At 49.9% G+C, this 13,341-nt stretch overlaps 4 protein-coding genes across 4 annotated transcripts; 2 read left to right on the top strand and 2 right to left on the bottom strand.

The window, feature by feature from the left end:
* Positions 1-157: 157 nt before the first annotated feature.
* L228DRAFT_57673 (hypothetical protein) lies at positions 158-959 on the bottom strand. Its single transcript, XM_018336718.1, has one exon. The coding sequence runs from the start codon at positions 747-749 to the stop codon at positions 291-293; it is 459 nt and encodes a 152-aa protein (XP_018190428.1). The 5' UTR covers positions 750-959; the 3' UTR covers positions 158-290.
* A 708-nt stretch (positions 960-1,667) lies between these two features.
* Positions 1,668-4,514, bottom strand: L228DRAFT_265384 (ARM repeat-containing protein; the record flags this gene model as incomplete). Its single annotated transcript, XM_018334691.1, has 4 exons — positions 1,668-1,697; positions 1,761-4,119; positions 4,173-4,381; positions 4,455-4,514. The coding sequence occupies 4 exons, from the start codon at positions 4,512-4,514 to the stop codon at positions 1,668-1,670; spliced, it is 2,658 nt and encodes an 885-aa protein (XP_018190427.1).
* A 740-nt stretch (positions 4,515-5,254) lies between these two features.
* On the top strand, positions 5,255-7,341 carry L228DRAFT_255042 (platelet-activating factor acetylhydrolase IB alpha subunit). The gene is made up of 4 exons (XM_018333865.1): positions 5,255-5,270; positions 5,334-5,518; positions 5,579-5,744; positions 5,808-7,341. The coding sequence occupies exons 2-4, from the start codon at positions 5,481-5,483 to the stop codon at positions 6,987-6,989; spliced, it is 1,386 nt and encodes a 461-aa protein (XP_018190426.1). The 5' UTR covers positions 5,255-5,270; positions 5,334-5,480; the 3' UTR covers positions 6,990-7,341.
* A 1,037-nt stretch (positions 7,342-8,378) lies between these two features.
* On the top strand, positions 8,379-12,682 carry L228DRAFT_243609 (Na+-exporting ATPase). Its single transcript, XM_018331729.1, has 4 exons — positions 8,379-8,985; positions 9,172-9,928; positions 9,983-11,002; positions 11,081-12,682. The coding sequence occupies exons 1-4, from the start codon at positions 8,752-8,754 to the stop codon at positions 12,499-12,501; spliced, it is 3,432 nt and encodes a 1,143-aa protein (XP_018190425.1). The 5' UTR covers positions 8,379-8,751; the 3' UTR covers positions 12,502-12,682.
* Positions 12,683-13,341: the final 659 nt, after the last annotated feature.

The raw sequence follows: 13,341 nt of genomic DNA, 5'->3' as shown, positions 1-13,341 counted from the left end.
GCCGTGGCCCCAGGGGAAACAACATAAGGGTCTCGATCCAATCGATAGCAGCGAACCGGATGATGAGAAAGATTAATGCGGAATCTCAAGAATATCAATGGAGAAGAAATACAAGTAGAATCAGTAAGACGGAATCTATTCCATTCTCAAAGAGATAGACAAAGAATAAGCAGCAGGAAAAAGTGCAAAATGAGCCCTGCTATTAATGACATGCGCGGATGGAAACACTAGTTGGACCACAAACTCCACAGAATTCTTTGACCGTTTTAATTCTCAGTAGATGATTTGAATCAGAAATCAGTGACACGGCCATTGTAGCTCCAATCCGCATCGCCACCCCATCTCAGAGGTTCGTTCTTCGGTCCTCCAACTTCGCCTGTTCGAGGGTTCACGTCTCCCTCAAACTCGGGCTTCGCTCCTCGTCTCACATCGGGGTGTAGTTCCTCGCCATCCCCACGGGCAGCAATTGCTGCATCGAGCGATTCAGATGTTGATTGGTTTGTTGCAGGCGACTGGTTCACGATTACAGATGGGTGGACCGAAGGGGTGCTGAATGCGCCCGTGGACGCTCGCTGTAATCGTTCAAATATCTCTTGTTCCTCCTTGGGTAATCTGGGTGGCGACGGGCCTGTTGACCAGGGCGTCGGCTTCTCATCGTGCTGAAAGACAGTGGAAGTCCTCGAAAAGAGTCGACGAGAACATATTTGCTTGAGCGGTCTGCTCACAATGTAGCTTGCTCGGAAAGACATGGTGTCGATGCAAAGGTAGCTTGAGAGGTGCGGATACCAGATTATGAGGCTATATGCAAGGCTTTGCGAGGGTGTGAAACAAGCAACTTATGGAAACTCGAGAAAAGCCTGTGATATGGGTTTGATATTGGGTAGAATGTAGAATCTCAGTATTATTGACGACAAGATCGAGATCAAGAACCCTCGGAATTCGGAGGAGGTTGATGGGGAAATCACTTCGGTTCGATAAATATCCGCGAGATCTAAGTGGCAAAGTGCCCCAGGACTTCCACCACCGAGCACCATCTTACTCGGACAGTCCCATTTAACATTCTGAACGGCCCTAGGTATCCAAAGCATAATAGCTCAAAATTTCTGACAGCATAATTCAGCATAATTCATCATATTCATTGAAATCCACACTGAAATATTCATGATCATCTAATGCATCGTAATTGAACCACTCCCAATACCCCGTAGTCCTTTACCATGCAACAATCGAACCCTCAAAACAGTGAGCTGAAAGGAGCTTTTAAACGGAACAAAAGTCAAGGTCGACTGCCATGCTTTCAGAAGCGACATACAGCCAATGAATTTCAACCTGGTTCACCAAAAAATAATGCTCCCACAGCCCATGACCATCACCCACGCACCGCAAGAAAATAGAAATGACAAGGCAAAGAACATCGACAAACCCAGGCAAAGTCTGACATGGCGCAACCCTCCAATGACGGGATAGAACAGACAGCGCGCCGCAAATGTTGAGCAACTGAGATGACAAAAGGACAAGAATGTGCATCGGCATGCCCAGTTGAAATAGACCGTGATGGTAGAAGAAGAAAGTGGCGTAAGGCATTATGGTATCAAAGGAGGACCGAAAAAGGGAGGTACAGGGTCATTTCCGTCTTCGACTGGAAGTGGAGAAAAGGGGAAGAAAAATCAAGGATATCGCGAGAGCCCTTGTCGCGCCTATATAAAGTAGTGCATGATCAGCACCCGTCGTCGCAGCATCAATCACAACAAGATACTTACCTTCATTTGTTCAATGCGAGCTTTGAGTTGGCTCGTCACTTCAGCAGCTCGCTTCCAGCTCTCAATACCGTCGCCATTGCTGCCACTGCCGCTAGCATTTCGCGACCCTGTGATTGGGCTTCCACGGCCGCTGGTGCCAGAATTGCGCTCTGAAGAAAAGGTCGGCGACATCTTGGCTCTTGGCGGAGCCTCAAAGGCTCCATTCTCCTTCTCGTCGCTAGGGCTCGACACGTATGATCGCGCCGAAGCTTGCCTGCTGTTATACGCGTCGTGAAACGAGTGTCCGTTCATTTCAACATCTCGATAGATATGGTCACTGACGTCTGCCGGTGGTGGACTTGTCACTCGCACGGTACGGCTGAGTTCCCGCTTCAACCGCTCAATCTCTCGCTGCTGCTTCTGGCACGTCTGCTCGGCCGTTTCTGCGTCACTCCTTGACCGCACAAGCTGGGTCTCCTTGGCCTTGATGCTCAGCACATCTCTTGTGTGGTCCTCAATCAGCTGAGCATTCTGGTTCTGTAATTCGTTGATCTGGGAATTTAGCTTAGCTCGCTCCATGCGCAGCTCTTCATTTGCCCGCATCAGCCTTTCCTTCTCAGCGCGAAGCTCTTCAAGCTCGGCCCGTTCAGCTGCACCTAATCCTGGAGTCGGAACGGGCGAGGGTGCTTCAGAAGCCACTGGTGCAGGTTGCGGCGTAAGCTTTCCCAGAGGTCGTCCAGCAAGGCCACGGTTGCCGAGCCCAAACTTTGGCGGCGCTGGCACTTCTTCTTCAGGGGCTCCAGCCGAAGCTGGACGTTTGGGCGATGCTAGACCAGACGGTGTTCCACCTGGAGGAACAATCTTCCGTTGCAACTTGAGGCCGGCTCCTGGCGCAGCGAGGCCAGATTTGGGACCAGCGAGCTTGGACGGAACGCCCCTCGAAGTTGGCTGGGACTTCAAAGGCGCGGCCGCGGGTGGCTCTTCGACTGGTGATGGAGCAGATGGAGGCGGAGGAGCAGGAGCAGCAGGCTTTTTAACTCCGAGTGCGGGTTTCTTGACAACCTTCCTCGTAGCTGCAGCCGGCGCAGCGGCAGGTTTGGGTGGAGGAGGGGCCGCCTTGGGCTTCTCCTTTGCTTTCACTTCGGCCTTTTCAAAGTACTCTTTGATCTTGGTCTTGCGAATATCGTCCAAGCTCTCCATGTACGGATTCATAGCCCTCTCTCCCGTGATCTTCATCAACGTTCCCATGGCTTCAGCGGCTCCAGATCTTAAGGCTTCAGTAGACTCTGCGAGCAACTTGGTACTCGCGTCAGCAATAGACTTGATTTCGGTTTTGGAGGGCATATCGCGTGTTGTTTTCAGGCATCGAATCAAAAACCGCAAAGATTCAAGTTTGACCTGGGGATTCTTGTGTTTGAGAAATTCCAAAACCTCCTCCAAACATTCCTCTAGGCTAGTGGAAGCGAACACGGCATCCAGAGCCCCGGCCAAGGCATCTGTCACCGATTGCTTCTTTTCCTTGAGGCGTTCCATCATCGGCGCCATGATCATTGACCGGTACTTGGCAAAGCTCTTCCGAAGGCCTTTTGCCAGAGCTTCAACACAGTTTGCAGCGACCGTTACAACCGCTACATTGGCATCCTTCATGGACTTGGCAAATCCGCGAATCATCTCGTCGAACGGACCCTCCTGGATCCGAGGAACATTAATAACAGCATATAGCTCATCAAGCGCCTCTTTTCGGTCCTTCCATTTCGAAGACGCCAATCTTTCGTGGAAATCCTTGGGCGCTGCTGCAATAACATCCTTGGGCTCAGCCAGAGAGAATTCATCCAGTTCTCCGCCGTCCTCTCCGTCTTCCGGTTCGCCACCTGCAGCTTCGTCTCCGCCCGTTTCTGCAGCGGCCGCCATGGCTTCTTGCTGAGACTTGAGGTATCTTTCCTGTTGCGGCGGTGGTTCCTGTTTCACCTTCTCGAATTGCGCGTCGAGATCATTTTGCTGCACTGGTTTTAGCTCGCCCCAAAAGATGGCTTTCATGGCTTCTTTCAACCAGCGGTACAGCTCCACCGTGAGATTTGATGCCTCCGCTCGAACATTCTTGTCGGCATGAGCGAAAGCCTTGGGGAGAGCCTTAAGTACAGGTTTCGGATCAATCGTTTTGCAACCGTAGGCATGGTATATCGAAGTAAGCGCTGAGAGGGTGGCTGCGATGATCTTGGGTTGCTTATGTGAGAGAGAGGGCAATAGCTCCTCAATGATCGGATCAGGCTTGTCTAGCTCGATATATAACAACAGCGCTTCGAGTGACTTTGCCTTTGCTGCTGGCCTGGCTGCCGCGAGGCCCTTTTCGACTATAGGTGTGATGGTGAGGGATCGGGTCCTGAAGAGCAGAAGGATTAGTTGTAAATCGAGCATTTCGGTTGGTCTGCTCACTTTATACAAGCCTGCGTCCCTCCATATTGAAGAAAAGAGCACAGAGCAGCAACACCATCTTGCTGGGCGGCGACATTTGTGTCTCCGGCGGCTCCCTTCCAAAGACTCGGGTCTTGTAAAAACGGCTTGAACACGGGATCTGATTCGTCGGCAGTCTTTTCGAATTCTTTGGCGGCATCTTCGTATGCTTCTTTGCGTACCTTCCATAACTAAAATGCCCAAAGCCATTAATGTCCAAGCTTACATCTACGACTATCCGGTCGGGGGAGGCTTTTGACCTACTTTGTGTACGAATCGATCTGGTAAGGGTAGGGATTTGAAATCTTCAGCCGGGTCCCCCATCTTGAAATATCGCTAGAGCTCGTAATATCGCCTCTGTTATAAAGGTTGTTTGATTAGCGTATGGCAAAGACCCTGAAGAATATACGGGGGCAGTTTTCGTTTCATAAACGTTGTAATATGGATAACAAGACAAAGAGCACGCAGTCTGGAACCTGTTTTCCTCTTACGATTTTCGTAGGATGCTGCGACTGATTTTCAAACAGTTGCAGATTGTGACGTTGCTGCGACAAGCTGGTATTTGTTTTGATAGAAGTGTCGACGCGTTTAAAACGCCGGTCCACTCTTGTAGTTGTAGGCACTCAGGAGGGATATAGAGAGAAAGGAGTAGGTCGCCAATGCTCTACTATAGAGAAGAATAAAAAAGATGTTCTGAGGAGCAAATCCAAGGGTGCGATACAGGTAAGCGGGTTGTTGATGAGTATCCCCTTCTAGTTGATTAGAGAGGGACGGTGAATGTTTTCCCTCTGGGTTGTCAACAACACACCCGACTGTTGTCCCCAGTCATGGTGGCCCAATCCTCGGTTCGCGTCTTTGGTTGCTACACGTCAAACGGGAGTTGCCGAGACACAGGGACTGTCACTCTCCTCTTCCCCCACTTACCCACCCACAAGAGACAATTATAAACAATCAATAACAAGACCTGACAAGCCTCATTTCCACGTTGTCCTTGATTGTTACAGAACCATTGATATTGTGCATGCGCTGAGTAATTTGGCTAATTTCTCTTTTCCTTTGATACTGCTCATTGTATTACTGGCATGTCTCATAAGCCCTTTATATTAATGTCGGCCTTCACTGCTAATGCCTTCCTCCTCCCAGTCAGCTAGCTATCAGTACCAAGTTGCGCAATTCCTATTCCAATTGCTTGCCTAACTTTCGAACTGGAGCTGCGCGACAGCAATTAAATCCAGAGAATCGTGATTGCTTGTCTGCGGCGAGCTGTATGCGCAGTGCGTAATCGCCGCCATGAGCAAACTCCTAACGCCCCGACAAGCAGAAGAGCTGTGAGTGAAGCTCTTTCCCGCGAACATTACAAATTTGATATGTGCTCAATCGTTAGACAGGCACAAGACAATCATCGCATATCTATCTTCCAACGATCTGGCACACTCCGCGAATGCATTGCGAGAAGAGCTCAACATTGGCGACAGCTTCAGCGAGGAGACGTCCAAGAAGTACGAAGGCATTATGGAGAGGAAATGGACGAGCATTATCCGTCTGCAAAAAAAGGTGGGCTTCCGTGTCTGACCATTGCGGAATCTCAAAATGAAAAAAGCTGACGTGGGCTTTTAGATTATGGACCTCGAGTCGGAGAATTACCGTCTTAAACAAGAGTTGGAAACATCCACCCCGACCTCCTTCCTCCGCGGCAATCAAGATCCAGCTACCTGGCTACCTCGGGCCCCTGCTCGCCACACGCTGCAGTCTCACCGTAGCCCGGTCACCTGCGTTGCCTTCCATCCTATATTTTCATCACTCGCCTCTGGCTCCGAGGATAGCACAATCAAGATCTGGGACTGGGAACTCGGCGAATTGGAACGTACCGTCAAAGGCCACACCAAGGCTGTTCTGGATGTCGACTACGGTGGACCACGTGGGGGAATGCTACTTGCGTCCTGCTCAAGCGACCTCACAATAAAATTGTGGGATCCGAGCGATGAGTACAAGAATATTCGAACGCTGCCGGGACATGACCACTCGGTCTCGGCAGTGAGGTTCATCTCGAGTGGCTCTGCTGGGCTACCCTCAACAGGAAACCTCCTTGTGTCGGCCTCGCGAGATAAGACTCTACGCATCTGGGACGTCACAACCGGCTACTGTGTAAAGACGTTGAGCGGACACCTGGACTGGGTACGAGAGGTCACGCCGAGCTTTGATGGACGATGGCTCCTGTCTGGAGGCAATGACCAAACAGCCCGTTTGTGGGACGCAGCATCTGGCGAGATCAAGGCGACCTTTCTAGGACACGAACATGTCATAGAATGCTGCGCTTTTGCACCCCCGACGGCCTATGGACATCTTGCCGCATTGGCAGGCCTCAAAAAGCCCCCTCTACCCAGCAGCTCCGGTGAATTTGTAGCTACGGGGTCTCGTGACAGAAAGATCAAATTATGGGATGGTCGTGGCACGCTCATCAAGACACTTGATGGCCACGATAACTGGGTTAGAGGCATGGTGTTCCACCCGGGCGGTCGCTACCTGATCAGTGTCAGTGATGACAAGACAATGCGCTGTTGGGATTTGGAGCAAGAAGGCAAATGTGTCAAGACTATAAGTGATGCGCACGGGCACTTTATTAGCTGCATCCGTTGGGCGCCAAGCATCAGCAACGAGCCAAGTGCTGTCAATGGAGATACTCCAGGCCGGCCCTCAAATTCTGGTAAGGGGCAGGAGTTGGCCGCCGCAAAGGCCAACATTCGCTGTGTGATTGCAACCGGCAGTGTGGACCTGAATGTCCGGATCTTCGCTTCTTAGCAAGAACCATACTGCGCTCGCATTTTGTTTCGGCAAGCTTCTCTGGAAGGATCATCTCAATTACCTACTATCGTGACTATTTTTATCTTATCATCTCGCGACTTGGCGTGCATGGCGGCTTAAGCTTGATTTAGCTCTTTCATGTCGATGGATGGACGGCGTCTGGCGTTTGGGCTCGGCAGTGAAAGCGCGGCCGGTTACACAATCGTGTCAGTGACTGATGGCTCATGGCCATGCCTGGGAATGTCACTTGGGAGTATTTCTCGGATGGGAAAATGATATCCCGTTTCTAGCGCATATTTTCTTAGATTCATGCTATTTCCTGCTGACTAGCTGGCATTTACCATGGGTCAACCTGTCGAAGCAGTTGTCCCGTGAGTCAATTTAAATTTCAAATGGATCTCGAATGGTTCTTACTCTACAGTCCCTGGGACGACGTTTCAACTTCGGGCAGGTGCACCTACAAGAATTCTCTCATCATAGCTGGAATACAATAAATCAAACACCACTACAATGCTTAACGTCTACTGGCTACCAGTGCTCTTTTAAACCATGAACTCAACCTTTAGAGCGATACGCTGAAACCCTGATTCGCAAGGAGAAAGTGATTGTTGGAAGAAGCTCTTGGCTATTTTCAAGCTGGCGGCAAGAAGCATATCACTGGCTACAGCTTTCGATTGCAGCTGTAATAATGTCACAAGTTTCACCAGATATTCGAAACATCCACGTGTTTGAGTGACGTACATGAATGATAACAAGACCCGCCGGGAGTTGCAAACTCCGATACAGGCTTCGGTCCGAGAAAGCCTGTGAATTAGACCATGGAGGAGATGCCAAGAACATGCCAAGTGTGCGAGGTACACCTCCATTGCGTGGTTACCATGTGAAAAGACCGGCGAAGCGAGTGGAGTGGAGAGGAGTGGGATACGAAAGTGTCCTATCTGGCTCAGCGTGGGTGGGATCTCCCTCGTGGTAGGTCAGGGTGATGCTTTGCCAAGAGTTTCCGCTCGCTTTTGAGGCACTACTTGACGAGTACTTGTGGTGGCGAATATTGGCTAACCCGGATACCGTACCTCGGAGGTCGCCTTCTCCGATTCGCCGAGCTGCGCCTGTTTCCTTTTCCCCCACGAACTTCTCCAATTCGGTAGCAGTTTCGGGATAATGTTGTTGGACGCAAACGTGGATGTGATGATCTATATCTTGGCGCCGTCGAAAGACCAATGGGAGCTACTAAACTCTATCTGAACTTATTACTACGACCCATTTGTGGGGCAGGTCAATTCGTGATTCTGGAACCTATGTTTACGGCCAAGAATCCAACGTCTTGGCCCAATGATTTCTATCTGGCAGCTCTGGCTAAGGTGCAACCTTTATCACAGGAATATGTTTCACACGCTCTTGGCTAGTTCCTTGGCTCATGAGCCTATCAATTCAATATCACTATCGCTGCCATAGTTGATTCTCGGCGTGAGGCCCGGCAGAGAATGGCGTCATTTGAGCCTGGCCTGTTTAAATACAGGGCCATCGCTCTAAGTTGGTTAAGATGTTGCCGTCATTCAAGAAATAGAACAATCTCCCTTCGGGCCCCATAAAGGTGAAAGGCCGATTAGAAGAGTGTTGACGAAAAGAAAACATTCTACGAGCAGAGCGTGCACCACGGGAAACGCTTGCTCGATATACATTAATAGATTTCCATTCATATTAGCAAACCGAAAGCCGCTACTCAAGAATCGCAGACATCTCTCGACTTAAACCTGGGACAATGTCACCAGGTTCCGGAAAGAAAGGTGGAGAGAAGCAGGAATATGTGAAACACCCGTTCCTACTCTCAGTCGACGATGTGGTTCAACATCTGCACACTGATATTGAGAAAGGCCTGTCGTCAGCGCGGATACTAGAGCTCCAAAAGCAATATGGGCAGAATAAGCTCGAAGGCGAAGGCGGTGTGAAATGGTACTCAGTGCTGATGAAACAGATCAGCAATGCCATGATTTTGGTGCGTGGCGATTGCACTCCTTTTTCTCTTGCAAGTCAGTTGGCGAGCGGTATTCCAAGTCGCTACCACTGCTTGGCAGTCTCTCCGCCAGGCTTTCCACAATGAGGAGGCTTGCGTGAGAGGTTCTTGGTTCGCGTGTCTTTGTTTCACATGTTTCATTACAAATTTTTCTAACAATCTGCACAGGTTCTTGTCTTGGCCATGTCCTTATCTTACGGAGTGACGGACTATGTCGAGGGCGGTGTCATTACCGCCGTCATCGTACTCAATGTCCTTATCGGCTTTTACCAGGAATACCAAGCGGAGAAGAAAATGGATTCGTTGAAAAGCCTCTCATCTCCCAGCGCAACCGTCCTCCGCGACGGCGAAATTACTACGGTCCCCTCTGTTGAAGTCGTTCCTGGAGATATTGTACAGATCAAGACCGGCGACACAATTCCTGCCGATCTTCGTCTGTTTGAGGAGATGAATCTTGAAAGTGATGAGAAAATCCTGACCGGTGAAGCGATCCCCGTGGCTAAAGATGTTGATGCCGGCTTTTCCGGTAAGGACGAGCTTACCACGGGTGTCGGTGATCGTGTCAACGTGTGTTACTCGTCCGCAACTGTCACCAAAGGCCGTGGGCGTGGCATTGCCATTTTCACCGGCATGTCAACGGAACTGGGAAAGATAGCCAAATCGATGCAAGGAAAACAACGAAAGCCAAACCGGTCATTGTCGCGCAAAGACGGTGGAACATTGCAACCAGCAAAGGGCCTGAGTCTTCGCATCTGGGATGGCATTGGCAAGTTTCTGGGTTTGACAGATGGCACTCCGCTACAGCGGAAATTGTCGAAACTTGCCTATGTCTTGCTTCTTTGTGCCTTGTTGCTGGCAATTATTGTCTTTGGTGTCAACAGATTCGACGTCACGAACGAGGTCGCAATCTACGCGATATCAACCGGTATGTAATATCAGCTCTACCTGAGAAAGACTATTCTCTGACTGAACTATTTAGGCATCGCCATTATACCCGAATCTCTGATAGCTGTATTAACAATTACCATGGTCGTTGGAATGACGCAAATGCGCAAGCGCAAAGTTGTCATTCGGCAATTGAGCGCTCTGGAAGCGTTGGGAGGAGTGACCAACATTTGTTCCGACAAAACAGGTACTCTGACCCAAGGAAAGATGATCACAAGGAGAGTGTGGATTCCTGGTGTCGGCATTTACAGTGTGAAAAACGCGGATGACGCATCCAATCCTACTCGAGGTATCGTCACGCTCGGACCGGCTCCAACATCCAGGCTCGAAGCCGAGAAGCAGGAGGCTGAAAAGGCCGACGAACTTGACCAGAAGAGAAGCGGCGCCGCTCTTAAGTTTAACGAACCAGAAGAGAAAAGACGAAGAGTACAAAATCGCGCCGCGAAAGAGCAGGATGACAACGACAGCAATGACAACGAAGAGAAGTCTGAAACTCCTGAAATCGTCCCGGAGCTGAAAGCTTTCCTCCAATCCACCTCGCTCTGTAACCTTGCTACAGTGCGCAAGGACGCAGAGAGCCAGAAATGGTTGACAACTGGAGATCCGACCGAAATTGCTCTACAAGTATTTGCACATCGATTTGACTCTGGCAAGAAGAAGCTTGTGGAAAGTATGGGCTGGAGGCAGCTCGCCGAATATCCGTTTGACAGCACAGTCAAGCGCATGTCTGTCGCATTTAGAGTCCCTGAAGAAGAAAGGACTTTAATCTTCACAAAAGGGGCCGTTGAGCGCATACTCGATCTATGTGTCACCGTTGGTGTCGGCGAACACGAAAAGAAGATGACTGAGGAAATGAAACAAAGTGTAATTGAGCAAATGAACATGCTTGCTGAGCAAGGTCTACGTGTTCTCGCAATTGCTCGTCGAGACTGGCCTGAGGAAATCAATGAGCGGTCAGAGACCCCACGAGAAAGTGTTGAGCGAGACCTTACGCTACTCGGTCTTGCTGGCCTCTATGATCCTCCTCGATTAGAGACTAAAGACGCTGTCCGAGGTTAGTATTATCTCCTTCATGAATGGTTCCTCGTTTATATGCATCAAATTAGAAACACTAGGAGCTAACGAAAGTTAGAATGCACTACTGCCGGTATCCGCGTTCATATGCTTACTGGCGACCATCCAAGCACTGCTCGCGCCATTGCCAAAGATGTTGGCATTATTCCCAAGGACTTGGGGAGCCTCCCTGCCGATGTTGCCGAATCCTTGGTCAAAACCGCTGCAGAGTTTGACGGAATGTCTGACAATGAAATCGACGCAATGCCCGAGCTTCCACTAGTAATCGCTCGCTGCGCACCAGACACCAAAACACGCATGATAGCAGCTTTGCACCGCCGTGGCCGCTACGCCGCCATGACTGGTGACGGAGTCAATGACGCACCATCTCTCAAGGCCGCAGATGTTGGCATTGCCATGGGCATGGGTGGAAGCGACGTTGCCAAGGGTGCATCGGATATTGTCTTGACCGACGACAACTTTGCTAGCATAGTCAATGCCATTGAAGAGGGCCGGCGCATGTTTGACAATATCCAGAAATTTATCCTGCATCTTCTTGTCTCCAACGTCGGCGAAGTCATCCTCCTCATTGCCGGTCTTGGATTCCAAGACAGCTACGGATTCTCCGTATTTCCCCTCTCACCACTCCAAATCCTCTGGATCAACATGCTCACATCTTCGTTTCCCGCTTTCGGTCTCGGCCGCGAACGCGCCGCTCCAGATATTATGAACCGGCCTCCGCACTCGAACAAGAAAGGAGTATTCACAGGGCAAATCCTCGCTGACATGATGGTCTACGGAGTTATCATGGGCGCCTGCACGCTTCTTACTTTTGTCATAATCGTCTACGGCGCCAACGACGGCGCTCTCGGCGATGACTGCAACAAGGGCTACAACCCATCCTGCGAGGTCGTTTTTCGCGCCCGCGCTTCTGTCTTTGCTGAACTCACTTGGCTCATTCTCGCCTCCGCATGGGAATTCAAGTCCCTTCGGCGCAGCCTCTTCAATCTCGGCATCGATCACACCACCCCAGCTAACCCCAGTGGAAGCGGCAGCGGAAATGGCAACGGCAGCAGCAACCAAACTGGCGGTGAAAAACCCAGCGCTTCCGATCCCGAGCTCGAATCCCAATCGCTCAGCGAAGGCAGCACATGGCAGCGCCTCCGGCCCAATCCGAATGGCCGATTCCACTTATTCGCCGATCTGTACGAGAACAAGTTCCTCTTCTGGGCCGTCGTCATTGCTTTCCTCTCCGTCTTTCCCGCAGTCTATATTCCCGGCCTGAACACCAGCGTGTTCAAACACACTGGTATCACGTGGGAATGGGCGCTCTCTTTCGGTGCCATCTTTGTCTTCCTTGCCGCCGTAGAAGCGTGGAAAGCGCTCAAGCGCAGATTCGGCTGGTTTGCCCCCCGTGGATTCCAAGACGACCTGGACCGCGCCGTCGAGGAAGATCGTTTGGATCAGGGGTCAGTTTGCGTCAAGGGTTTTTTACGATAAGTCGATCGTTTTCACGGACATTATCACTCAGTCGTACAGGAACTATGACGAGAGAAAAGGAAACCGCAACCTCTCCTGCTGTCAGACAACTATCTGGTTTGAGTTCTCCAAGTACATAATTAGCTGCGGCGTAGCAGCACAAGAGTGCTGAAGCGGTTTAGTTGATTTATAATATAGCTGTTTCCTTTAAATATTTCTTTCTTTAGAACAATTACACCTATTCAATTTCATCATCTTTTCTTTGAACCCTCTCAAATTCCACTCAAAATGAGCGAATCAGAGCATATTACCTCTCTAATAAAGTTTGGTCTCCACTGGCTTATTGCTGTATGTCACTTCTTTACGACTTTTGGATACCGTGGCATAGGCGCTGCCCAAGAAGCTGAATTCAATTTATTCATTCATTGAAGTTGGTCAGCCCGTCTGTGCTCCACTTTCTGCGCCATTTTCTCTAGGGTATTGCTTTGATCTCATAAGAACAGCTTTGCTTCATTGCTAGTTCAATCGAGAATTCATTCAAAGCTGCCGTTTGTTTCTTGCAAAATGCCTGCCACAGAATCTTTTTTAATTAAAAAAAGAGGGAAAAAAAAAAAAAAAAAAAAAGAAAACGCCCCAGCCCGGTTCCTGCTATAGTAAAATCCTCCTCTCACATGCGGTCATACCTAAATTCAGGTAGCGCGGCGCCGAGTAACCTCTGCCAAGTGCCGCCGACTCTTTTTATTTTTCCGCCATCAATTATTGACCATCAGAAGAGACCGTCAGACGAATATAGAATGACGAGCTGATCCCTGAGAGAGATGCCATTCCAATTTTCAACAAGGTGAGTCAAGAAAGATTTCT

This window comes from Xylona heveae (genome assembly GCF_001619985.1).
Source record: "Xylona heveae TC161 unplaced genomic scaffold L228scaffold_2, whole genome shotgun sequence".
In the NCBI taxonomy this organism is placed as follows: Eukaryota; Fungi; Ascomycota; class Xylonomycetes; order Xylonales; family Xylonaceae; genus Xylona; species Xylona heveae.
Note: the sequence above shows the minus strand (reverse complement) of the source record. Positions and strands in the feature narration are given on the sequence as shown.